General features: G+C 34.6%; 1 protein-coding gene across 9 annotated transcripts in view; it reads left to right on the top strand.

Moving 5' to 3' along the window:
• Positions 1–27,889, top strand: part of HECTD1 (HECT domain E3 ubiquitin protein ligase 1) — a 77,713-nt gene that overhangs the window by 31,038 nt on the left and 18,786 nt on the right. For 3 of the 9 annotated variants that reach the window (XM_061394075.1, XM_061394070.1, XM_061394071.1), the window contains exons 13-28: positions 4,191–4,413; positions 4,909–5,172; positions 5,292–5,368; positions 7,976–8,110; positions 8,630–8,776; positions 9,611–9,705; positions 10,889–10,994; positions 12,729–12,863; positions 13,378–13,517; positions 13,798–14,121; positions 15,054–15,220; positions 15,310–15,486; positions 18,538–19,374; positions 20,066–20,287; positions 25,965–26,098; positions 26,941–27,063. In XM_061394075.1, coding sequence (XP_061250059.1) covers positions 4,191–4,413; positions 4,909–5,172; positions 5,292–5,368; positions 7,976–8,110; positions 8,630–8,776; positions 9,611–9,705; positions 10,889–10,994; positions 12,729–12,863; positions 13,378–13,517; positions 13,798–14,121; positions 15,054–15,220; positions 15,310–15,486; positions 18,538–19,374; positions 20,066–20,287; positions 25,965–26,098; positions 26,941–27,063 — 3,306 coding nt within the window. The remainder of the gene's footprint in view (positions 1–4,190; positions 4,414–4,908; positions 5,173–5,291; positions 5,369–7,975; positions 8,111–8,629; positions 8,777–9,610; positions 9,706–10,888; positions 10,995–12,728; positions 12,864–13,377; positions 13,518–13,797; positions 14,122–15,053; positions 15,221–15,309; positions 15,487–18,537; positions 19,375–20,065; positions 20,288–25,964; positions 26,099–26,940; positions 27,064–27,889) is intronic. The other 6 variants (XM_061394076.1, XM_061394072.1, XM_061394079.1 and 3 more) reach the window with 4 other exon arrangements.

Below are 27,889 nucleotides of genomic sequence, written 5' to 3'. Positions count from 1 at the left end.
GAAATAGGATACATTGTGTCCCTTTTTATACCTAAATTCTTCACCACAAAACCAGGACATTGTCTTATATAATCCTAGTGAAGTGAAGTGAAGTGAAGTGGCTCAGTCGTGTCCGACTCTTTGTGACCCCATGGACTATAGCCTATCAGGCTCCTCCGTCCATGGGATTTTCCAGGCAAGAGTGGAGTGGAGTGGATTGCCATTTCCTTCTCCAGATATAATCCTAGTATAGTTATCAAAATCAGGAAATTTAATATTTATAAAAAAATATTAATCTAATCCAGAGACTTATTCCACTTTGCTGTTGTCTCTAATAGCAAACCCCGCCTGCGCCTAACAACCTGCGTACCTCTCCACCTCACACTTACAGAATCCAGTCCAGGAGCACATTACATTTAGTCATCATGTTGTTCCATTTCTGAGCTTTCTGTTTTATAGCCCTGGCATGTTTTTGAGGAGGAGAGATCACTTAATTTGGACAATGATCCTTACATTGTGTTTGTGCCATGTTTCTTCATGATTTGATTCAAGCTGTGTGTTTTTAGCAGAAAGGCTACTGTGGTGATGTTACGGTGATGTTACGGCGATTTACTACTGTTTAAAACGTGCCTTCTAAGAGGCATATGATGTCTGTTTGCTCTCCTGCTGATAGTTAACTTGGATCCGTTTGTCATGTTTGCCTCTGCCAGGTTTCTGTATTGTAAAGATACTTTTTCCTTTTGTAATTAGTAAGTAATTTATGGGGAGATAATTTTGAGACTGTGGAGATATGCTGTTTCTCATTGAACTTTTATCCACTGGTTTCAGTGCCTATTGATAATTCTTGTTTTAGATTGCATGTCAAAAAATACACCTTATCTGTCTCTACCGAGTGCCAGCAAGGGTTAAGTCCTGCCATTTAGTGAATGCTTCCTAAGTATTAGCGACTGAGTAATACTATTTTTGAGAGAATGATAAGAGTATGGATTGTACTTGTAGAATCCTTCCTGGTTAAGGATGAATGTGTATATTTCCTAAATTACTGGACATTTAACATAAACCAAATAAGAAGCGTTATCGGGGTTCATCCCCTTGGAATTCTTTCAAGAGATAGGTTACAGATTCCAACAGTCTTTGTAGAAATTAACAAGCAAATTCTACATTTATATTATAGGAACCTGGAATAGCCAAAGCATCCTTTGAAAGAAAGCTGTAGTAACTAAGAAAGTGTGCTAGTGGTGTAAAAATAGATTAATGACCCACACATATACAGTCAATTGTTCAAACAAGTGCTAAGGTCATTCAGTCAGTAAAGGGTGATTGAAAAATTATGCTTGAACAAGTGGATAATATGCAGAAATAAGAAATCTCGCCCCTTTTAACAGAGAATAAATCATGAACTAACATTTATGGGCTAAAATTGTAAGGCTTATAGAGGAAAAAAGAAAATCTTAGTGACCTTGAGTCTGCCAGAGGTTTTTTAGATAGGACATTAAAAGATTATATTATAAAAGAACAACCACCAAAAAAATCAGTAAATTGTTTTCATTAAAATTAAACTTTTATTCTTCAAAATGCATTATTTAGAAAATGACAAGACAAGGCAGAAAATTCTTCGGAATTTTATTTGTCTGAAAGTATTATTTTTTTTTTGGCCATGCTGCATGGCTTGTGGGATCTTAGTTCCCCAATCAGGGATCGAACCTGTGCCCCCTGTTGTGGCAGCAGTCCTAACCACTGGACTGCTTTTGCCCCCCTATTTATTTCGGCTGTACTGAATCTTTGTTGCTGTGCGCATGGTCTTTTCTAGTTGGAGTATAGGGGCTTCTTTTCCATACGTGGTCTCATTGTAGTGGCTTCTCTTATTGTAGAGCATGGGCTCTAGGGTGTGTGGGCTCAGCAGTTATGGTGAATGGACTTAGTTGCTCTGTCTTCCCGGACCAGGGTTCAAACCTGTGTCCCCTGCATTGGCAGGTGGATTCTTAACCACTGGACTACCAGAGAAGTCCTGGCCTTGATTTTTAACGGACATTTTCAGTGCCTGCAGGGATTCTTGGCCAGCCTTTTTTTAGTACTTGAAGAGATATTCCATTGTCACTGGATGTGCGAAGTGTTATATACTGTTAAGTTTGCCTTATTTTTTCATCTTGTTCCTTTGTGTATATTGAATCTTTTCTTCCTCTGGCTATTCTTAAGACTTTATAACTTGTTTTTAGCAATTTGTCTTTCATGTGCTTAGCTGTGTTTCAGAGAAGGCAATGGCAACCCACTCCAGTACTCTTGCCTGGAAAGTCCCATAGATGGAGGAGCCTGGTAGTCTGCAGTCCATGGGGTCGCTAAGAGTCGGACATGACGAGAAGTGTCTTCACTTTCACTTTGCATTTTCATGCATTGGAGAAGGAAATGTCAACCCACTCCAGTGTTCTTGCCTGGAGAATCCCAGGGACGGGGGAGCCTGGTGGGCTGCCATCTATGGGGTCGCATAGAGTTGGACACGACTGAAGCGACTTAGCAGCAGCAGCAGCTGTGTTTAGCTTGTATGTGTGCATGCACATGTGGGGGTCTGCCCCGGCTCAGGATTATTTAATTTTCTCTGCTCTGTGGGCTTACAGTTATCATCAGATTTGGAAAAAGTCTCTACTGTTGGTATGAGGATTTTCCACTATGGCTGTTTGGAATGCAAACGTATGATCACCATGTGTGACTTCTGACTTTTCCAGCTTACTGTTTTCAAATCGTTCTTTGCCCAGCCTTATGTGTAACATCACCTGTATACAGGTGGTCTGATACTCAGTAGAGATGTCCTGGAGATCACTTTGCACATTTCTAGAGGTCTTTTTTGCTTGACTTCCTGATCCTGAACTCATCTACCATGCGTATTCCATTTGCCTTAATCTCTTCAAAGACAGATTTCCTTACACTGTTTAACTCTGTGTTCCCTTTTCTTAAGACCTTAACCAGAAAACTCTCTGAGCCTAGGAGGCTTACCTTAGGCTTACCGTATTTGTTTCTGTTTTCTAGGAGATCACGCAATCCTGTGTTGCTTGTTGTCTGGTATCTGAAAACACTTTTTCATGTATTTTCTCTGGTTTTTAATTTGTTTACAGTGGATAGTCAAGCCTTAATCTGTATTAATCTATCATGGTCTGGACCACAAGTACTTACATTAGAGAAACTTATAATCCATATTTTACAATCTTATTTTAGTGTTATAAATTACTACTACTTCAGGGAAGAAACATGTGAAGATGCATTACAATTTTTAAAAATATTTATTTATTTGGCTGTGTCAGGTCTTCATTATAGCACACTGGCTCTTTGTTGCATCATGCAGGATCTTTCATTGAGGTGCACGTACTTTAGTTGAGATGCTCACACTCTGAAGCATGGAGGCTCAGTAGCTGTGGCGTGGGCTTAGTTGCTCCATGGCATGTGGGATCCTAGTTCCCCAATTAGGGAACTAGTATGGAACCAAATTCCCTGCATTGGAAGGCAGATTCTTAACCACTGGACCATCAGGGAGGTCCCTTCAAGTTTTTTTAAGTATAATAAGTCTATAAAAGTTTAAAAATACTTTACCTATACATGCATGCATGCACACACTTGCCAAGATCATATGTTGATGATGAATATTCTTAATATTGTTATCAACAAAATCAAAACTTTTAGGATGCCAGGCTAGTCAAACAATGTTTACAAATTATTTGTTTTAAACATGTTATAACTAACATTTTTATCATTATAGGAATGATCCAGTACATTTGATTCACTTGGCTAAGGGTGGGGCCTTACAGTTTACTGATAAAACACATCTCTGGTGGTTCTTTTACACTGCTAGGTTTGGATACCATTGATTTAGTGTAAATATCCATTTTTTTACAAATAATCTCTTAGGCCCAGGGAAACAGTGAGTTTATCAAGTCATAGTTAGATAATTGTGTTTAGAGCTAATCCATTTGTTTTCTTTACCTATATACCTGGAAATGTCATAACTTAGGTCATGTGAATTTCTTAACCATTTTTAAGACGGACTTGTAAGATTATAGATAATTAGTTGAATCATGATAAATGTTAAACTACAGGCAGATGAATATTATATTCAGGATGTTTTAATTCTAAATTTGATTCATGGTCATGTTTTTATAAATACTTACAAATATTTGAAATATAAATTACTTTCTACATTTCATTGAATAATTTTACACATTCAGGAAGATGAACCACAGGAAGATGCTAAAGAATTGCAGCAAGGTAAACCATATCATTGGAGAGATTGGTCCATCATTAGGGGAAGGGACTGCTTGTATATATGGAGTGATGCAGCAGCCTTGGAATTGTCTAATGGCAGTAATGGATGGTTTAGATTTATCTTGGATGGAAAACTAGCCACCATGTATTCAAGTGGTAGTCCCGAAGGTGGATCGGATAGTTCAGGTAATACTTTGTTTCTACAAAATCCTTTTACTAGTTTCTATAATTTTGATAATTTGTTTTTCTGCTCATTTCTGCCACCATTGTCAAAGCAGTAGCATATCCTTGATGATCATATGGCCCTTTCTTTAATATCACCAGAGAAAGTGAGTGTACCATGAAAGCATTTCATGTCTTTCTATAGTATGAGACAAGGATTACTCTCACCATGCTTTTAGGTAAAGGTGCCTCTTATCATGCAGTAATGAATTGCACATGTTTGATGCTGTCTCTAATTGTATATTTTCCCAAAAGCCTTCTAGTTCAAAAAATTTTGGCCAGAGGATTGTTTTTATGCCTGAACCTAAATAATAGCAAATTAGTAAGAGTATATCAAAGAACAAAACTTTAGTGAATTTTTTTTTTTAATAAAACTGATATTCCAGTAGGTGGTTTCATTTTTTTTAATGGTATATTTGAAAGGAATGAAGTTTTAAAACAAACATTTTGTCTTTATAGAAAGTAGAAGTGAATTCTTAGAGAAGTTACAAAGAGCACGAGGCCAAGTAAAGCCATCTACTTCAAGTCAACCTATACTCTCAGCACCAGGACCCACTAAACTCACCGTAGGGAATTGGTCACTAACATGTTTGAAGGAAGGAGAAATTGCTATTCATAACTCAGATGGCCAGCAAGCAACAGTATTGAAAGAAGATTTACCTGGATTTGTGTTTGAATCTAATAGAGGAACCAGGCATTCATTTACTGCAGAAACTTCTCTGGGTAAGTATGTAGGTATGTCAGTTCAGCAGAATAAGAATGAATGAATATGTTAAATTGCACATAAATTGTTAAATTTCACAAAATACATTCTGTGAAATGTCTTTTTTTTTCTTTTTAAGGTTCAGAATTTGTGACTGGCTGGACTGGCAAAAGAGGAAGAAAACTAAAATCTAAATTAGAAAAAACTAAGCAAAAGGTAAATTTGTAGAATTTTATTTTTTTGTCTTTTACACTGACATAGGGTTTTAGAGGTAGATTATTGGCAGTTCAGAACCTGAGGCATGTAACACAGGCTACCCTAGTCTAATGTATTTTTAGTTTTCCTTTTTCAGTGCTCATTATCTCACTTTTCATAATATGTATACATTTAGTTATTTTCTGTATATACACTAAACACCAATATTAAAATAGAAATAAAATTGATGAGATAAAGAATAAAATCTAAATTATTTTAAAATCATCTTAAGTTTTTAATGTCACCAAAGCTTTAAACTTATGCTTTAATTAATGATAGTTGTATTTTTAGTGATACAGGGGGATTGAATATGCATTATTATATTTCGTAATCCTAATTAAATACTTTGTGATGAAGCAGTTTGAATTCCTGGATCTAGACCCAGATAATTTGATACTTAGTTTAATGGCCATCTTAGATGAAGTCACCTCTCAAAAAGATACAGAAGCAGATGTTATTGACTCATATTACTAATTTTTAAATTCTGTCCATTTAGTATGCATTTTTTAATAAATCCATTATGTTTCCATCTGACATATCAATTGTTATTGAATTTTTTTATTTTTAAAAAAGAAAGTAAAATCTCATAGTTAGATTCATTATCTTCTGATGACACATTTTTATTTTACATATAATAATGATACAATTTTTTCATACAGTATGTAAAGAATGCCTTTGAGTGATTGAGATGGGAGGGTACTTGTGTTTGCATGGCTTTGGCCATAGAAATAGTAGTAAGGGATTTTACTAGAAGCACTATATATGATTTATGAAGACATTAATTATTACATATAATAATTTCCAGTTGTAAATGTAGACTGTGAAGCTACAGATTCCTTCCAATTCAGGATACCTTAAGGGCATTTGAGGAAGAAATATCTCAATTGAAGGTAGCCATTGTATGGTAAAAGGAATTTGGACTAAATACAATTTACTTTTTTCATGGTAGTTCTATAAAGTTTCCGTGAATTGCTTCTTGGAGAAATAACAGGTGTAGGTTCCTGTGAGGCTGTGGTCACATTTTTTAAGTTTTTGCTGCGCTGCATACACATGCCCACAAATAACTGTGAAAAGTGCTACAAGTATTGATTTGTGGATTGCAAATAAATTTGAGTGACTAGTTGATTTCACAGGTATGAAATTCTCAAATGATGAAGCTCAGCTCTTAAATTCTTTATAAACTACCACTCAGCTATCTCAGGAGTTTTTTGGAATAAAATGTGAAAGTGTTAGTTGCTCAGTTGTATCTGACTCTTTGCGACTTATGGACTGTATCTGTCCATGGAATTTTCCAAGCAAGAATATTGGAGTGCGTTGCCATTCCCGTCTCCACGGGATCTTCTCAACCCAGGGATTGAACCTGGGTCTCCTGCATTGCAGGCAGATTCTTTACTGTCTGAGCCACCAGGAAATTGTATTAACCACCCAAATCTAGATTAACTCACAGGGAAATGAGCTTTATAATACAAAAGAAAAGTAGATCAAAGAGAGCATAGTCTCAGTCCTCTAATTTAATTTTCTTAAAAAAAATACAATTATTCATTCAATTTCTTGAAATCAGTAGTAACTCAGTGATCATGTGGTTATTCTTGTGTGTGTGAAAGCTGTATCTATCAAAATATACTAACTTTAGGTAAAAATAATTTTATTATAAAGTAGTAGATAAAATATAAAAAATAATTTTGTATACACACAGTTTTAACCTGTTTTTATTTCTTAATACTGTTTATAAAGGAATAGTTTCTTCACTGTTGCCTGATATTCAGAACTTACTTACCTTTTAATTCTGAGAGGCATACTAAAATAGAATAGTAACATATTATTAATTCATGTAGAGAGCAAAATTTTTTCTATTAACATTAGAGCTATGCTAGGTTAGTTTGTGATATAAATGAAATAGTAATAAATCATAAAAACAGTGTTATGTACAAAATTTCATCAGACCCAAGCCTTGGACATGTGTGGGTTCCTTTCTCAAATAATATTACTTTAATTTAAATGAGGGGTAATTAGTGCCCAAACTGACAATAGTCATTCTTGCTCTTGATGTAATATATAAATACATGAGCATCATATTTTGTGTGAATAATATAATGTAAATAGAAGAAAGACATATCAAGTTAAAATATACCCTGGAATGTTAAAAGGTTCAACTTCAGTTGATGGAATTATAGATGGCTTAATTTTCTTTTCTTTTTTCTCTCCTTTTATTTTTGCTTATTTGTATTTTCTAATTGGTTCACTATCAAACAGATTGTTAAAAAAGAGCAGAGGTACCTTTTATAGCTTTAATTTTATTTAAATGAAATAAGCTTCTATTTAGTATATGAACATAAAGTTTGAATAACCAAAAATTAAAATTATATGTTCTTTGAGTTGCCTAAAATCTGCTAGAGTGGTTTTTTAACCATTAAATCTTTTTGATGTACATGGATAGAAGTAGTAACATTTTTTGGATCTTGAAACTAGCCAAACATTTTAACTTTAAAGGTTATATATTTAAAAGGAAGATTTGGTACAATTATTAATTGTAGTAAAAGTTCACATTTACTATTTTTATTTTGGTAGGTACGAACTATGGCTCGAGATTTATATGACGACCACTTTAAAGCTGTTGAAAGCATGCCTCGTGGAGTAGTGGTAACCCTCAGAAACATAGCAACTCAGTTAGAGTCATCTTGGGAACTTCATACAAATAGACAAGTATGTTATCCTGTAGATTTTATGACACGCAGTGATCTTAATTTTTCTTCTTTATCCTTACTATTCGGATATTGATTAGGGAGTCAGCAAATTATCACCCGTGGGTTAAATTTTGTATGGTTTTATTTCTAAATGGTTGAACACGTACCAAAAATAATAACAACATTTCATGATTTCTGAAAATTATATGAATGTGTAAAATTGTTTTTCCGTAGTAGTTTTATTGCACACAGCCACACTCATTTATTTCCCATTGTCTGTAACTGCTATAGTGGCTACAATGACAGAATTAAACAGGTGTGACCAAGATACGTGGCCTGTGAAGCCTAAGATATTTATAATCAGCCCTTTACAAAAGAGATTGCCAAGTCCGGTAGAGAAAATTTGCATTAATAATTTGAATTTCTTAATCTTGTTTAATGTCTAATTTCATAGTAATTGATGTTCTGATAAATTAAGTATATTAAGACCTATTGGGTTTTTTCATCATCCTTATTTAAAATTTCTTTTTTCTTTTAGTGTATTGAGAGTGAGAACACTTGGAGAGATTTAATGAAGACAGCTTTAGAAAATCTGATTGTACTTTTGAAGGATGAAAACACAATTTCACCATATGAGATGTGCAGTAGTGGCTTGGTGCAAGCGCTTCTTACTGTTTTAAACAATGTAAGTAGTACAGAATGAAGTGTATAATTAGAAAATTATTTGTAGCTACACTTTTGACAGAACAAGGTTTACTTTATTTTATCAAGGAGTATTAAAAACTGTAGTAAACGTTAACATCTATAATTTCTCCAGCCATTAAGTTTTATCAGTAGTTTGAGCCAGTTGAATTAAACCATTGAGTTTGGATTTTTTTTAGTTGCCTGATTATAATTTATTCAAGATTTGTTTGAAAAAAAAACGCTTTAACATTATTTACTGCTCTGATTTCCTCATAACTTTTGTAAAATAGAGTTAGTCTGTAGGCCTTTTTAAATACCTAAAATATTTGGATAAGATTAAGTTATGAGCAGTGACAGTTTAGGAAGTTCATGTGAATATTTGACAGGTATCAATATTTACCAGTAGCCTTATGTGTCCCTTCAGTTTAGTCTGTGTTAATATCTCTTTATTGTGATAAAATTTTTTCCTTTATTAAAATTATCTTGATATATCATCACTTTATATGACTTAATAATGTCTATGAAATCATTTTTTTGATATACCAGTCATTTTTTCTAATACTAATTAATGTAAATAGTACTGTTAAAATGTAAAATGTTCATAAATAATCTGAAAGTAGCTTGTATACACTTTGAGGAAAGGAATGTAATTGCTATCCATTTTAACATTGAAGATATTAGCTATGATCTACTGGTCATATAATAAAAAATTTTAATTGAAAGAAAATAATAATTTCCCTTAGATTGCATTGATAATTTTGTAATGTATATTAATGTTCATATTTGGTATTTTTTTATTTCAATATCAGGCATAAAACTTTTTTTTTTTTTTAAGAGCATGGATTTAGATATGAAACAAGATTGTAGTCAACTGGTAGAAAGAATAAATGTTTTTAAAACAGCCTTTAGTGAAAATGAAGATGATGAAAGGTAAGTCCCCAGATTTTTTCTAATTTCATGTTTGAAGTGTTTGTAAGTTGATAGGTTTCCTTTGAAATGGTCTGTTATAGTGTTCATATACAAAATAGGAACTTTTTTATTCAGTACAAGAGTAACTTATAAATATATAAAAAAGGAAAGATTTTTAAAAAGTATTTTTTAATCTAATGGAATAAAAGAAAAATATCCATGTCTTCTGTGAATGCAACTGACCACTTATTTAAATTAGATAATCTTTAAGATACAACTGGACATCTAAACACTGATTATATATTTGATGATATTAAGTAGTAAGTATTCATTCCTTTTAGGTGTGGTGATGATACGATTTTATTTTTTAAAACTTCTTCTGTAGAGGTACATACTCGAGAGTATTTCTGGGTGAAATGCCTTGACATTTTCTTCAAAATACATGGAAAGGGGAAAAATGATTGGGGATATAGCTAGAAATCAGTTGGCCATTAATATGTAACTATTGAGCTGGGTTGTGAGTTGATAAAGGTTCATTTTCTGATTTTATTTACTTTTGAATGTGATTGAATTTTTAAAATAATAAATGAAATTCAATTCCATTAATTTTAAATACCATTTTAAATGAGTGTGTATTATATTATATGGACATATAATCGTTTATTGAAACATTAGTCTATTAAACATACTAACTCTTTGCAAATTATTGCTAATACTGAAATATACTTGTCTTGGTGGAAATGTCTTTTTATATAAATTGCTTTAAATAGTTTTAGTGAGTTGATGAATTTTTAAAACTTCTTGATATAACTTGTCATGTTATTTTCCAGAAATATTTTACCAATGTTGCCTTGCTAACAATACTATCATTTTCCAAACTTCATTGCTTTATATATTCTGTTATATGTATCAATATTATATAATAAAATTGTTTAAACTTTAAAAGATAAAATGCACGTTAAATTATGCATTACTTTGAATGCAGTTGTGAAAGTTTCACATGAAAAATGAAATAGTTCAGTAAGTAAAGAAATTGAGTTATGAGTTTATCTTTGTTTACTCAGTTATAGTCTAATGCAAAACTAGACTTCACTTTGCATTAATACAGAAAGTAGGGGTCTGTATGAGGTTGGCTATTGCAGATCCTGTATGAACTTTAGTTTGAACTTATGTGGAAGTTCTTAACAATTACTTGTTTTCCTAGCCGACCAGCTGTTGCATTAATCCGAAAGTTAATAGCTGTACTAGAGTCTATTGAACGTCTACCTCTCCATTTGTATGATACACCAGGATCCACTTATAACCTCCAGGTAACCATGAAAATGCAATTGCTGTTATTGCTAAATGCATTTAGAAGCAGTCTTACTTTTCTTAAAACAAAACAAAACAAAACAAAACAAAAAATGTTATATTTTATTAAAGAAAGATTGTGATTGTCTAAACAAATTGTGATAAATCATTGTTTAATGCTTGCTTAATAGTTAAATTCTTCAACCCTCAGTGCCTTTTGATTGTTCTTTTTAATGACTCTTGAATGTATTGGTATTTCAATGTTTATTGTTAGTAGTAAATCATATTTAATAGATCATAAGTGGAAAATGACACTCTCAGTTGGAAAACAAAAAAGAAAATCCTTTTGTTCTAGAGTTAAGTCCCATCTATTTATGAATTAAGTCCCTTCATCTCTGTGTAACTCAGCATGTAAGAAAATGTGAAAATGTTTCAGGCACGTTTTTTTTTCTTCTTGTTTTCTGTATGTCACTGAGTAGAGATGGCCTTCCTTAGCTGTTTCTATTGATTCTTTTGGAAATCTGCCATTATCACATGGTTTCATAAAAAGCCTGTTTTCTTCTTAAATATTATTTGGTTGTCTTTCTTATTAATTCATTAAATTATCCTTATGTTAGCATCTAGTATCCCAATATGAACAAAAAAACAAATATTCTTACTGCTAATATCCCAAAACAGATCTTTACCTTTTCTGTAGGTTACTTTAGTATTTACTTACAGGTTATTTGGGCTTGAGTTTTGCTTTATTTGACCTTTTTTGCATTTCTCTGCATCAAATAGTTTCTTTTAGATACAGCCTTTAATAAGTGACTAAAAAACTATATTTGCACTAACAATGCCTACTCAGTTCAAAAAACTTAGCGTTCCCTCAAGAACCCATTAGTGTTACCAAAGGCACTAGATTTCCAGACTAGAAAGCTTGTTCAGAGAGTTACAGTATTGTTACTATATCTGACATGGTACATATATTAAATAAGTTGTAGAGGTCTACTTTTTGCTTTACTTCAAACAGAACATTATAGAGGAACAAGGGGATTTTTGTCTATTATTTTAAAGGTTTTATCTTTGATAGATGAATGAGATAGAAATAGTCTCAAAGACTGGAGATTTCCCAGCTTATACTTATACAATCATAGGACCATCAGCATCTTTTATTGTATGTATATCATTTCAGGAGACTGTGCAAGATACAAAGACAGGAAAACTAGGGATGTGCCCTCTGTTAATCTTGTAGTCTAAAATGCTCCCCAAATGTACATATAAATGTTTAATTCTGTAGCTATAGAAATTAGTTAAAATTTATGCAGAAATGAAGCACATACTTGTTTTATTTACTGAAACATTGGATTGGAAGCTATTAAAATGTCATTTTTTCAGTTTATTAGCCACAGATTATTTAATATATTCTCACTTTAATAGCATAAGTTAATTAGCTGCTTTTTATAACTTACTTGGAAAATTGCAAGTTATCAGTTAAGGCTGTGATATTTCTGTTAATCTGTTAAGTGATTTATAATAATTTTATTTAAACCATGTATGTTTGAAGTTGTTTAGAGATAAGTAGTTTGTTTCTTGAAAATATTACTTATTCAGTGAACCTCTTTAAAACATATAGTAGGAAACAGATACTGTTAACTCCCTTTATGGCTATACTTTATTAATCTCAATTGCTGTGTTATGTAACATTTCTCATTTTCAAAATGTTAAGATAAAAGCACAGTGTTCCCTGAAGCATTTTAATCATTTCTGTGTAGATACTTACAAGAAGGTTAAGATTCCGGTTGGAACGCGCACCTGGTGAAACTGCATTAATAGACAGGACTGGCAGAATGTTGAAGATGGAACCCTTAGCTACAGTGGAATCTCTGGAACAGTATCTCTTAAAAATGGTGAGTTTCTAGCAAGCACATGGTGTGAAATAAGCTTTTTTTGCTGTGGTTTAGCCCTTTAGAAAAGTGATTTGGGAATTCCATTTTAGAAAATAATGTTTAGACTATAAATGATTTCTTCATAAAGATGTCTATTATAGTTATTTGTTCTACTAAAACAATGAGCAAAAACTTAATGCTAATAAGTAAAGGAATATCAATTTGGTAATTATTTCAATTAGTTTGACTATTATTTGGCTATCATAATATACAGACTGATAAGAGAAAAATGTTTTTGTACAGTTATTGAGACTTTGTTTTACTCTGTCTGTTGAAATAATAGACTAAAGAAATACTCTCTGGTATTAATAGTGGGGTGCTGTGGTTAGGGAATTTTCTAGTTATTTTTCTTTTTCAAGTATTTTTTAATGAATATTGATTATTTTAAAAAATCACATTAAAGGGTTAGTTACAAAGTGGGCAGTGAACTTCAAAATATCATCATTAAGGTGTCTTCCATATTTTCTTTGGTTAGGTAGCAAAGCAGTGGTACGATTTTGACCGATCTTCATTTGTTTTTGTTCGAAAATTAAGAGAAGGCCAAAATTTTATATTTCGACACCAGCATGATTTTGATGAAAATGGAATCATTTACTGGATTGGAACAAATGCCAAGTAAGTCACTCTGTTTAATGTAGATTGAAAATATTCACCTGGAAAAGAGATTTAGGTAGTAGAAACCACCCTGAATATTCTGTCGTTCTAGGAATTTCATCTTTTAGGTTAAATTTAAGACCGTCCAAATTTTTCTTTTATGAAGAAAAGTTGCTTAAATTATTAAATATAGAATTTTTCTTAATATAATTTTATGTGGAAAAGTAGTCTGAACAAATGTAGTTATAAAAAGTGTTAACTGTTAACACTGTTTAAGAGTATTTTCTTTGTTTTTATGTAGAACTGCATATGAATGGGTTAATCCAGCTGCTTATGGACTTGTAGTAGTAACATCATCAGAAGGACGAAATCTACCTTATGGCCGCTTAGAAGACATACTGAGTCGTGACAATTCAGCTTTAAATTGTCATAGCAATGATGATAAGAATGCCTGGTTTGCCATAGATCTGGGTCTTTGGGTGATACCATCAGCATATACACTTCGTCATGCTCGTGGTTATGGAAGGTCTGCACTGAGAAATTGGGTTTTCCAGGTATCCAAAGATGGACAGAACTGGACTTCTTTGTATACCCATGTTGATGACTGCAGTCTCAATGAACCAGGGTTAGTTGAGGAGTCTTTGTAAATTGGAAAACTCAGTAAAGAGCTTTGTTTATTTTCATAACTGTATCCTTTTAGAGCTCTCTATTTTATGAGATCCTGAAACAAGATTTTCTTGCTAAAAATACCACTTGATACTATAATTTAGGTGTTAAAACTTTGAAAAATGACTTTATGAAAGCCATCAAATTCTTTAAACTTTAGTAGAAGCTGAACTTATTTAAAAAGAAGTTGATACATAGCTGTATATATGTGTATATAGCACACTGATAAAAGCAAAAAAAAGAATTAACTTTTTAACTAAACTATCCATTTATTCACACAATGTATGTGAATGTTTGACAAATTAACAGTGACTATTGATCTGTCTTATTTTATGTATCTGTTTTCCTAAATTTTATATATTGATCATATATATGTTTTTTTACAGGCAGAAAGTCAGCATTATGTTTCTAAAAAATTTAGTTCTAATACTGTTTAATTGTATATTGTGGCACATTTTGAGGAGTAGGTAGAGTGTAGATTAAATTATTTTGTGTATTTGATGTATGGAGGGAGCTTCTTAACATGATTAATAGGTAATATTTTCAAGCTTTAAAGTTGCTGTTTTAATATCTCATTTAAAATTTTGCAAAATTTATATATCTTTTTTATCATAAAGACATTTGTTACTCATAAAATTTCTTATTTCTTTGGATTTTATTAATTATAAATCTTTTAGAGTTATGAGTCAAATTAATCATATACATTTAACATTTCATTTTTCATTTTCTTAACTGCTATTTTTCTTCTTTGATTTCTTGAATTTTGTGTAACAAACTGTTGGCTGAACGTGAAAGTTACTTTATTTTTCACATAATTTTCTATTATGTAAAAAAGATCTTTGCTACCTTAAGCGTATTTTTCGTATGTAATATTTTCCCTAAAATTCACAGGTCAACAGCCACCTGGCCTCTTGATCCACCAAAGGATGAGAAACAAGGGTGGCGACATGTGAGAATTAAACAGATGGGAAAGAATGCAAGTGGACAGACCCACTATCTCTCACTATCTGGATTTGAACTTTATGGCACTGTAAATGGAGTATGTGAAGATCAGCTAGGTAAAGAGAGAACAGTAGGTTTTTCTAACTTATTAAAACAATTATAGAAGGTGACTTTTGACTGTATTTCTCTAATTTCTACGTTACAGGAAAAGCAGCTAAGGAAGCAGAAGCTAATCTTAGACGACAGAGACGTCTAGTTCGCTCCCAGGTACTGAAGTACATGGTTCCAGGGGCTCGTGTGATCAGAGGCCTTGATTGGAAATGGCGTGATCAGGATGGCAGCCCACAGGGAGAAGGCACGGTCACAGGAGAACTGCATAATGGTGAGTAGGTGCTTAGCGTTTGTAATGTAGAAATTGAGTATTTACATCACAAAATATTTTTCTTTTGTTATTTTGAGGTAGTTTATAAATTGAATAAATGTTCCAGGAATAATAAGAAAAACCCATCTATTGGTTTTATGTTAAAATGGAAAAATCATTTACTTAGATAGTGGAAAAGTTTTTAATTCTTAGGTTTTGACTCAAAACTTACTGCTAATAATTTGAAGTAATTTTTATGAATAAGTTAGTATAAGGTGAATACCCTAAAAGACATATTTTTCTGCTCCTTTTGTATCTTTTTTTTAGTTTATTATTCATAAGTTTCCATTGATCTTAATTTCTTATGCTTTTCTTTATCTTGTTAGCCTCACAAAAATCAGGCAAAATTTTTTTGTTCAATTATAGTCATATAGAAGAAAAAGCATTAGTGTTTTTAAGTTAAACACTTTTCAGTAAAGTACAGAACAAAAATTGTAGCATTTTCATTTATTAGTTAATTATATTTCAAAATGTTTCTCAGTCTACCAGTTTTTCTTTGGGATATTAAACTTTCGTGTTCCGTAAGCAATATTTTCTAAAATCCAGTTCATTTTAACTTTTGATTCTGTAGATTTTAAGGAAGTTCATACCCACTTTATGCTATTAACTCCCAGAAGGAACTATAGTGGCTAGATTTTTTTCTTATAACCTAAAAGGCTCATTTATTAGTGGATAATTTGCCTAACCAGTGGTGGTTCTTACGAATTTTGCCTACCATTTAAAAAAAAAATGTTCATATTGTCAATTTACACCAAAAGATAATAAAAGTGACAATGCTGAAGAGAATGACTAACAATTTGATATCTTAACTATGTGATAAAAGCATCTGTTTACTTAAACTCTTTTTGCTTTTAAAAAAAAACATTTAAAATTCTACATTTTACTACATTTAAAATGTAGTAAATTCTACATTTACTAAATTTTACTACATTTAAAATTCTGCCCCTGAAATTACATTACAAAATGCATTTCTGTTTAGTTGTACCCTAATTTCAGATTATCATCATAGCAGGTTTATAGTGAATGAGCATGTATGCAGCTGCCAAAATGCATAAAAAATAATAATACTTGAATAATAATAGTTCAATTCAGAAATTTCCAATGTTCTTGTTTTTGCACATCTTAATGATACTTAGTTAATAGTCTATTTCCCCTAAAATGTTTGACTTTTAAATGTGTGAGCCATTTAGGGATATATAAGCACTGTGTGTTTTTCTTGGTTTGGAGTCAAGTGAAGCAACTATATAGGAAAATTGGAATCTTAATTTCAGAATTTAGCATATAAGAAAGGCTTATTTTTGCTTATCTGACAAATGCAGAAAAGCCATACCTTAAAACCGTTAACGTCATAGAGAATTCTTAGCTTTCAAATACTTAAGCTTACCATTTTTATTAATGGCTAGTTGTTAACTCTTTTTATCTAAAGAGGACTTCAGAGTTTTGTAAATATCTAGTTTTGGATATGTACTCTTTCTGAGTTCCTGTCAGTGATCAGTTTAAACACTGATGGGAGTGTTTAAATTATTCTGAAGCATAATTGAATGGTTTACATTTATTAGTTATTTTTCTACGCTGTGTCAAATCTCTTCCCTTTCTAAAGAACATTTGTGTTTGTAGGAATATCCATTTTTTAATTTATCACACAAATATGAGTGCCTATTATGTAAAGGTACTCTATTAGACTTCAGATACGCAGTGGTTAACAAAAAAGTACGATCCCATGCTTTCTGGTAAAACAGATAAAACATACAGTTACAGATTTTGACATGTGCTATGAAATAAGTTATCAGTATATTTTGGGACCAGTTAATATGATACAAATGTAATTTTAATTCGGGATTGGGGTATGCTTTTGAACTTTTCCTTTTCTCACACTTTTCCATGTTGCAGAAGAGATAGTTAAAAGTTGATTCTTCAGAGGTTAATTCAGCATACAGGATAAATTGAGGCAATTGAAATCTCATCTAAACTAGATTATGTAGATTTGGGGCAGTCAGTTTCCTCTCAAACAACTTGTATGCAGATAATCCCCACAGGTAATTTAATATTACTTAAACCCCTCTGAGTTTCATTGTAAACATGTATGAACTTGGCATGTGTGTGTGCATGTATGCATGAGAGTATGTGTGTGTGTGTGTGTGTGTGTGGGTAAAGTACTTTTAAAGTTTTTAAAGACTATTTTTATGTGCTTTTTTTTCCCTGAAGTAATTAGCTTATAACACTAAAATGAGATTGTAAAATTTATACTAATTTTATTTCTAATAGGCAGTTTATTTTGTTTTTGGAAATTAATTCCATTTTTAAAAAACAAGTATTTTTTTCCAAGTATAAGTAAATATAGGTTTAATATTATGCTCATTAGTCCTTTTCATGTTGTTAGCTTTATCATATAGGTTCTATCTAATAAAAGAGCTTAGCATACTTTTAAAATTTTGGTTTTAGAATTTTGTGCTTATTCAAATTTATTAATTTTAATCATAAGAGAACCAAGTAACCACTGAACTTTGAGAACACAACCGAAATGCTAACTTAGTGTTATTTGAGCTAGTGGCCTAGAATTTCTACAGTGATAAATGAACATTTTGTCCGTCGATTACAGGATTTAGCCCAAACTTAGAAATTAATGGTTAAGCCAGCACTTTTTCTATAAACATTTGACCACATGATCATATTTAGCAACTAAAAAAGCTTTTACTTAGATTTCATGTATACTTGCTGAAGTTGCAATAGTTTACCATTTTTATCCATCTTTTTTACGATTTTTAACGGTTCTTCCCCTTGAAAGATACTCCAGTAGTTATAAACGTGACCCTTATGTTGTTTTTAAATATTAACAAAGAATTCAGAAATAAGAGAAACAGAAGGATTCAATTTTAGTTGGCAGACCTTAGATGACTAGAAATTCAGAGAAGTACAGCACTGATGAAAAGCTGATCCCATATTGTGGAGCTACTGTCTGACACGCTCCTATCTGCTTTCTGCTGGGTCTCACAAACTCCTGTCCCTTTCCAGGCTGGATTGATGTCACCTGGGATGCTGGTGGCTCAAACTCTTACCGTATGGGCGCAGAAGGAAAATTTGACCTCAAGCTTGCACCAGGGTACGACCCTGATACAGTGGCATCACCCAAACCTGTTTCATCCACTGTTTCAGGCACAACGCAATCATGGAGCAGCTTGGTGAAAAACAACTGTCCAGACAAGACATCTGCTGCTGCAGGCTCCTCAAGTAGAAAAGGAAGCAGCAGTTCTGTGTGTAGCGTGGCCAGTAGCAGCGACATCAGCTTGGGTTCGACCAAAACGGAACGGAGATCAGAAATTGTAATGGAACACAGTATAGTTTCAGGAGCTGATGTCCATGAACCAATTGTTGTTCTTTCATCTGCTGAAAACCTCCCTCAAACAGAAGTAGGGTCATCTTCCAGTGCAAGTACCAGCACCTTAACAGCGGAAACGGGAAGTGAAAATGCTGAAAGAAAGTTAGGCCCTGATAGTTCTGCTCGTACTCCTGGGGAGTCTAGTGCAATATCCATGGGAATTGTTAGTGTTAGTTCTCCTGATGTTAGTTCAGTATCTGAGTTAACTAATAAAGAAGCAGCTTCGCAACGGCCCCTTAGCTCTTCAGCAAGTAACAGACTGTCAGTGAGTTCTTTGTTGGCTGCCGGGGCCCCTATGAGCTCTAGTGCAAGTGTACCTAACCTGTCCTCAAGAGAAACATCTAGCTTGGAGAGTTTTGTAAGGAGAGTGGCAAACATAGCACGGACTAACGCCACCAACAACATGAATCTAAGCCGAAGCAGCAGTGATAACAACACTAATACTTTGGGGAGGAATGTGATGAGCACAGCAAGTAAGTGAGCTTTTCCTTATAGAACCCAATGCTTTTTCCACTCTGAGGGATGCAAAGTAGGATTTGTTTAGTGGATTCTGGCTCTAGTCTTAAACCAGATCATTAAACCCTGTTATATACGACTGTGTCACGTTTAGCACATCAGGAATACAAGGTTAAGTTCTGTAGAATTGTGACATTTTAAGAATTCTGATCAGGACCTGATAAAGAACCTCTTATTCTAATTCTGAAGAATAAAATAACACGTTTCTGTTTTTCACTCCTCTGATTGTTAATTACAAGAGGAAATAGATGGCTATTAACTATCATCAGAGTCAGCTGAAATCGGAGTGTAATACTGGCATAACTTTTACTTAGGTCCTGAATTGATACTAGCTTATGAAAGTTTTAAATTCTAATTAAAGCTACCAATGGGTCAAAGTAATTCCCTTGGAAAATACCATTGGGAGTAATTTCAGTGCCTGCTTCACTTATTTTAAAAGCTAGGCTTAACATTCTAAAAAATAATAATACTATAAAAACAAGAACTTCTAGTTGGATTTCAGTTGGGTTCCCAAAGTTGTTGCTTTTCAGCCTTTTAATAATCAGTGTTTCATGACCGCATTATTTTTTCTAAATATACAATGTAGTTTTTCTAAGGTTTACACAATCCTCCCTTTTTTGTACTAATTTGCTTCATTTTTATCCTTAGCTTCTCCTCTTATGGGTGCTCAGAGTTTCCCTAATTTGACCACACCCGGTACTACATCGACAGTGACTATGTCAACATCCAGTGTTACTAGCAGCAGCAATGTAGCTACAGCAACAACAGTTTTATCAGTTGGTCAGTCTTTAAGTAATACTTTAACCACCAGCCTCACATCAACCTCCAGTGAGAGTGACACAGGTCAGGAAGCAGAATATTCCTTATATGGTAAGTTACAGTATCAAATATTGATATTTATGTGGTGATGTTTTTATCACATTTTTCTCCTGGGGTGTTCTAAATTTTTGATTAGAAAAGGATGATTCTCTCTTATAAATATGGCAGCTTTATATGTGATGAAAAAACTCAAAGTGATATGAAGAACTGTTAAATTATCTGGTTGTAAATAGACATCTAGGAACTTCTGTGTGTCATCCTTTTCTTGGCTTTTTTGTCACTAGTGAAGTTTTATTAGAAGAACCGTAATAATTTGACATCTTTATAAGAAAAGAAGTGTGATAGATTAATGAGCTTTGTAAATTAATAATTGTCTGTACATTGTAATGTAAGGAAAAATACTCCTGTGTGTCTTGTGTACTTTCAGTACCCTGCTCACAGACAGCTTCACTTCTGCACCTCTGACCACCAAGTGTGTGTAAAGCTTTCCCACAATTCTGACACTACCTGCTTACCTGGAGATCGTATCAGATTCCACAGCTTAAAGTCTCAGATCTCCAACACTGCCCACCCCTCACCTTTGCCCCTTTAGTCACTAATCACAAATTCAGATTGTTATCTGTGCTTCTCACTGACTGGCTGTAAACTGGAAGTTTCCACAACCCCCTCTTTGGGTTAGATTAATTTGCTGGAGTGGCTCACAGGGCTCAGAAAAACATTTTATGTACTAGGTTACTGGTTTTTTATAAAAAGGATATATAGGGGATACTCTGGTAGTCCAATGGTTAGGACTCTATGCTACCACTGCCAGGGGGCCAGGGTTCCATCCCTGGATTGAGAACAAGATCCCATAAGATGCTTGATCCGGCCAAAAAAGAAGAGAAGAATATATAACTCAGGAACAGGCAGATGGAAGAGAGGCACAGGGTAAAGCCCGGGAGGTGCCAAGCACAGGACCTGGCATCCCCATGGAGTTCAGGAGCCATCCTGGCCTGTCATTGTGTTCATGTCTACCAGCCTGGAAGCTTTCTGAACCCCCAGCCTTTCAGGGCTTTTATTTTTTGGAGACTTCATGATTTAAGCACCAGTGATTAAATTACCAGCCATTGGTGGTATGGCCACCAGTCTCCAGCTCCTCTCCCTGGAGGTCTAAGGGACGAGATGAAAGTTCTAGTCCTCTGATTGTGGTTGGTTCCACGAACAACCAGCCCCATCCTTCAATTACCTAAGGGCTTTCTAAAAGTCTCCTCATTAAAACAACTCGAGTTATAAATAACAAATGACATCTCTATTGCTCTTAGGAAATACCAAGAGTTTAAGAAAACTCAGTGTATTGAACAGAGATGACCAAATTTTATTATAAACCACTGTATCACAACAGTTATCAAAGTCTTCTGAAAATTATTCTTTATTTAGGTGACATTTGAAATATTCAGATGAATTAGTTCTTGCTTAGGTTTTATAGTTACATTATTGAATGTAACTGTGGTATGTAGTCAGTGATTCAATTAAAATGTTTCTAATTAGGACGGTAAAATTTTTTATAGAAGGGAAATATTGAAACAAATAAAAATCATCTAGTCCCTACCATTGTTGTCATTTGATACATATCATTTGATATATCTGTTCTTTAAGAAAAAAGGAATTCTATCCTTTCTGGACAGCTCTTTTCACTGAGTACACTGTAAAAATATTTTAATATAGTTCAGTGAGTTTCTACAACATAGAATGGCTGCCAGATATTCCTCTGTTTGTATGATCATTATTTAATATTGATTGGATATTTAAGTTACAGTTTTTCATTACCATCAGCATTGTTACGAGTGAGCATCCTTTGTATTTTTGTGTATTTTTCTTAGGGTAAATTCCTAAAGGAGTAATTGTTGAATTTCCTTCCAAAAAGGTTGTATTCCCATCATTATTGTTTTAGAATACCCTTTATCACAATCCTTGATCACCTGTTCTTTTTTCAAAATTACTTTTGTTAATTTCAAATATAAAAAGTTTATATGAAGATATATTTTAAGTACTATCTTGTGTATGCATCATTTTAATATGTTTTCATTTTTTTGAGAATGTGGTCTCTTGTATTCCAAGCTACCAACTGGATCTGATGATCTATGATTTTAGGAAAAGCATTATATTTCTGTTTCCACTTTATATGTTAAATAAGTATGTAGTAAAATGACGATTAATAGTTATACCAAAGTATCGTAAATTCACCAGATAAGCATTTCTACTTTGGTTTTCCTCATGGAGGCCTTCTGCTTCTCCCTATTACTATGTTAACTTTAAGCTTTAGTTCTGTTAATAAATCATGTGAAGGTTAAGAAAGTTGTAGGTATACTAATGGGAAAGAATATTGAGGAGTCAGGGCTACTGCTGCTGCTGCTGCTGCTGCTGCTAAGTCGCTTCAGTCGTGTCCAACTCTGTGTGACCCCATAGACGGCAGCCCACCAGGCTCCCCCGTCCCTGGGATTCTCCAGGCAAGAACACTGGAGTGGGTTGCCATTTCCTTCTCCAGTGCATGAAAGTGAAAAGTGAAAGTGAAGTCGCTCAGTTGTGTCCGACCCTTAGTGACCCCATGGACTGCAGCCTACCAGGCTCCTACGTCCATGGGAGTTTCCAGGCAAGAGTACTGGAGTGGAGTGCCATTGCCTTCTCCGCAGGGCAAACTGACTGCCTTTTAAAAATTATTCTTTGGTGATTAAAATTTCCTTTTCTGCATTTCTAAAACTGGAGGACTCTTTGACAGTGCTGTTGTATGAAGGATCAGAGTAAGATCTGCATTACAAAATAATTTCTATATATGCAAACTTTCACTGTGTTATGTTTAGAGGGACATGATTTGATTGTGTGATATAATCAAATGTGTGAAATAAGGAGCTTTTTAAAATATATATATTATCCTTGTAAAGTGAAAATGTTAGTCACTTAGTTTTGTTCGCCTCTTTGCGACCCTATGGACTGTAGCCTGCCAGGCTCCTCTGTCCATGGAATTCTCTAGGCAAGAATACTGGAGTTGGTAGCCATTCCCTTCTTCAGGGGATCATCCCAACCCAGGGATCAAACTCATGTCTCCTACATTGCAGGCAGATTCTTTAACATCTGAGCCACGAGGGAAGCCTTATGTAATATCCTTATACTAGGATAAAAAAGGGAAGATGAGTAAAACCACTGACTTCAGTGAATTGTAACACATGAAAAATGGAATTTATATACCTACATATTTTTTCCTTTAAGAAATAAACCTAAAAGTGGAATTTATTTTGTGTACTGCCACATAATATTCATGAGAACCATTACCAAAAATGCAGGATGGCACTTTACATGTTTGTTGTCTAGTCACTAAGTTGTGTCTGACTCTTTTGCCACCTCCGTGGACTGTAGCCTGCCAAGCTCCTCTGTCCATGGAAATTCCTAGCCTAGAATACTAGAGTGGGTTGCCATTTCCTTCCCCAAGGGATCTTTCTGACCCAAGAGTTGAACCCGTGTCTCCTGCACTGCAGGCGGATTCTTTTACTGCTGAGCCAAAAGGTTAGGGGTAATATATTTCATCAAATTTAAGATGCTATTAATTATAAGATTATTTTATGTCATTAAGGAAAAAATGTTGCCAATTTAGCTGTGAATATTCTGAGATCATTATGTGTCTTATAAGCAATGGCAAGTCATAGTAAAAGGCATTGAATTTTTAGTCTTGTATAATTAGACATAAAAAATTGTATTTGGTTCAGGAACCTGTAAATGCAAGTTCCTACTAAATAATTACAAATTGTTTTTTGGATATTTTTTTGTAATGTATATACTGCCTTCTTATCCATAGAAGTTTTTTTTTTTTTTTTAATTCCAGAGCCAATAAAAAACTCCTGTTTTAGTCCCATTATTCCTCTTTTTTTTATTTTATTTTATTTTATTTTAAAACTTTACATAATTGTATTAGTTTTGCCAAATATCAAAATGAATCCGCCACAGGTATACATGTGTTCCCCATCCTGAACCCTCCTCCCTCCTCCCTCCCCATATTCCTCTTTTTATTTTCAGTTCCTATGGAGAACAGCTTCTCAACACCTTCATTATGTAGGGCAGTGTAAATTTGACCTAATCTTCACTGAAGGATGGAGGGGAGAGAGCCTAACAAGGAGGCAGACAAAAGGGATTAAAGTTTATTTTTTATGCCCTAGGTAATTTGGATGATATATAAAGCTGTACCTAACATCATTCCATAGTAAATAGGCATTATCTTTAAGTAGTCATTATCATTAAGCAGTCTCTCCAGTCACATAGATAAATTCAATTCTTTCTGATCAACTTAAATTCTGTTCTTTTCTCTTTCACAGTTTATATATATATATATATATATTTAAATATTTGTTTTTATTTATTTGGCTGCATAGAGTCTTAGTTCGGAGAAGGCAATGGCACCCCACTCCAGTACTTTTGCCTGGAAAACCCCATGGACGGAGGAGCCTGGTAGGCTGCAGTCCATGGGGTCGCTAGAGTCAGACACGACTGAGCAACTTCACTTTCACTTTTCACTTTCATGCATTGGACAAGGAAATGGCAACCCACTCCAGTGTTCTTGCCTGGAGAATCCCAGGGACGGGGAAGCCTGGTGGGCTGCCGTCTCTGGGGTCACACAGAGTCGGACACGACTGAAGTGACTTAGCAGCAGCAGAGTCTTAGTTGTGGCACGTGGGAATTAATTCCCTGACCAAGGATCAAACCCAGCCCCCCTGTATCTTGAGCACAGAGTTTTAGCCACTGGACCACCAGGGAATTCCCACACAGTTTATATATTTGTTTACTTTTTAAATGTCTGTCTCCCCTGTAAGCTCCATGGGGGTTCATACCATGTCTATCTTGTTTACAACTATGTATCAGTTCAGTTCAGTCAACAGTTCAGTCACTCAGTCGTGTCCGACTGTTTGCGACCCCATGAATCACAGCACGCCAGGCCTCCCTGTCCATCACCAACTCCCGGAGTTCACTCAAATTCATGTCCATCGAGTCGGTGATTCCTTCCAGCCATCTCATCCTCTGTCATCCCCTTCTCCTCCTGCCCCCAATCCCTCCCAGCATCAGGGTCTTTTCCAATGAGTCAACTCTTCACATGAGGAGGCCAAAGTATTGGAGTTTCAGCTTTAGCATCAGTCCTTCCAGTGAACACCCAGGACTGGTCTCCATTAGGATGGACTGGTTGGATCTCCTTGCAGTCCAACGGACTCTCAAGAGTCTTCTCCAACACCACAGTTCAAAAGCATCAATTCTTCGGCGCTTAGCTTTTTTCACAGCCTATACCTAGTGCCTAATGCAATTCTTGGCACATAGTAGGCACTCAAACAGATACGTGTTGACACAGCTAATGATTCCAAAGTGTTCTCTTTCCACTATTGTGTTTCCACTGACTTATACAGAGAATGTGATAGGGCTGCTTTTATTTTTTAACATATCCCATATTGTTGACCTTTTTGAAAAATGATTTTGTGGATACGGATTTAGTTTATTACCATCCTTTATCCCATGTCGTTTTCTGCCATGCTTGGGACTGTTTGCTGCTGTTACTCATCTTTCGTGTGTGGTGGCAGAAGAAGAGTGGCATCACTAAATGTGGCTTTATACCTGAACCTTTGAGTTTTACCTGTGTGTTATAAAACAGATTCACAAAGGTACTCTGGTAGGCTTGGTCACTTGTGTTAAGAGGAAGATTGTTGGTTTTGTTTTCTAGATTTCCTTGATAGCTGCCGTGCCAGTACTCTGTTAGCTGAGCTAGATGACGATGAGGACTTGCCAGAGCCAGACGAGGAAGATGATGAAAATGAAGATGACAATCAGGAGGACCAAGAATACGAGGAGGTTATGGTAGAGAGAGAGTCCCCCATTTTCTTCACTAAGATAGGTTGTTGATAATTGAAATGAAGAAAAGAAAAGCAACATTCTAGTCAAACTTTGAAGCAAGAAAATAGAGCACCAGTGTGAAAGATGTGCTGATGTTTTTACAGGTTTAAAAATGTGAAGAACTGCAGTAATCCTAAATAATACAATTTTCAGGACCTCCTCTGGCAATTCAGCGGTTTAGATAGGGGACCCAGGTTTGATCCCTGGTTGGAGAACTAAGATCCTACATGCCATGTGTCATGGACAAAAAAAAAAGCTATACTTAGAATGTTCTGGTATCTACTGTTTTGCAGACAGTATCTGTACTATCTCATGAGTCTTTACACAGACCTATGAGATAGAGACATAGAAAACATAATTTGCTCAAATTAATCAGAGTTAAGTAGGAAGTAGGACCCAAGCTTAGGCAGTATGATCCAGAACCTGTAGTGTTTGTTAACTATGATTGTCTTAAAATTGAACTTTTGCTTGAAAATGCCTTTTATTTTAGCTTCATGTATAATTTTAATTTCCTTTTATAAAATGTTAGACGATTAAAGCATTTTTTCCTAAGTTGGGTTTTAGTGGGTAGAGAACTTCCAAGAAATGCTTTTGTATACCTTTCTTGGAAAATATATAGAGCATGGGCACGTTTCTTCTGAATGTTAGTATATGATGTATGATGAATTTAAACCTTTTCTATAAATGGCTAATGAAGTTTTCTAATGACAGTTTTGATAACATAGATTTATAGTTCAGGTCAAGGCTGAAGAGGGATATATATGAGTCACGTAATTAGACACGTCTCTTTCCATTTCCCGTATCAGATTCTGAGACGTCCGTCCCTACAGCGCCGAGCTGGCTCCCGCTCTGATGTAACACACCATGCTGTCACCTCACAGCTACCACAGGTCCCAGCTGGAGCAGGGAGCCGACCTATTGGGGAGCAGGTAATATCTTCATGTCTGCCTTCCTACAGTGGAGTTTTTTCCTTCCACAGTAAAGCACTGACTGAAATGTCTAGGAAAATCTACAGAGGGGGCACAGTGAGTCCAGGAAGCAACCAGAGTTAACAGAAGGATACTTGCCCATCTACTTGGGTTCCATATACTAGGTAGAGTCCATGATTGCTCTCCCATAATGCAGACAGGGTTTTTTTTTACTTGAGACACCCTCCTTGGCCTTTTTGTGGTAGTAAACATATATTAAAATCAGTTCAGTTACTCAGTCATGTCCGACTCTTTGCAACCTCATGGACTGCAGCACGCCAGGCCTCCCTGTCCATCACCAACTCCTGGAGTTTACTCAAACTCATGTCCATTGAATTGGTGATGCCATCCAACCATCTCATCCTTTGTCATCCCCTTCTTCTCTTGCCTTCAATCTTTCCTAGCATCAGGGTCTTTTCAGATGAGTCAGCTCATCGCATCATGTTGCCAAGGTATTGGGGTTTCAGCTTCAGCATCAGTCCTTCCAATGAACATTCAGAACTGATTTCCTTTCGGATGGACTGGTTGGCTCTCCCTCTAGTCCAAGGGACTCTCAAGAGTCTTCTCCAAAACCACAGTTCAAAGCATCAATTCTTTGACACTCAGCTTTCTTTATAGTCCAACTCTCACATCCTGACTACTGGAAAAATCATAGCCTTGATTAGATGAACCTTCGTTGGCAAAGTAATATCTCTGCTTTTTAATATGCTATCTAGTTGGTCATAACTTTCCTTCCAAGGAGTAAGCGTCTTTTAATTTCATGGCTGCAGTCGCCATCCGCAGTGAT

This window comes from Bos javanicus, chromosome 21, assembly GCF_032452875.1.
Source record: "Bos javanicus breed banteng chromosome 21, ARS-OSU_banteng_1.0, whole genome shotgun sequence".
NCBI classification, from domain to species: Eukaryota; Metazoa; Chordata; class Mammalia; order Artiodactyla; family Bovidae; genus Bos; species Bos javanicus.
The sequence above is the reverse complement of the archived record's forward strand: the minus strand, read 5'-3'. Positions and strand labels throughout refer to the sequence as shown.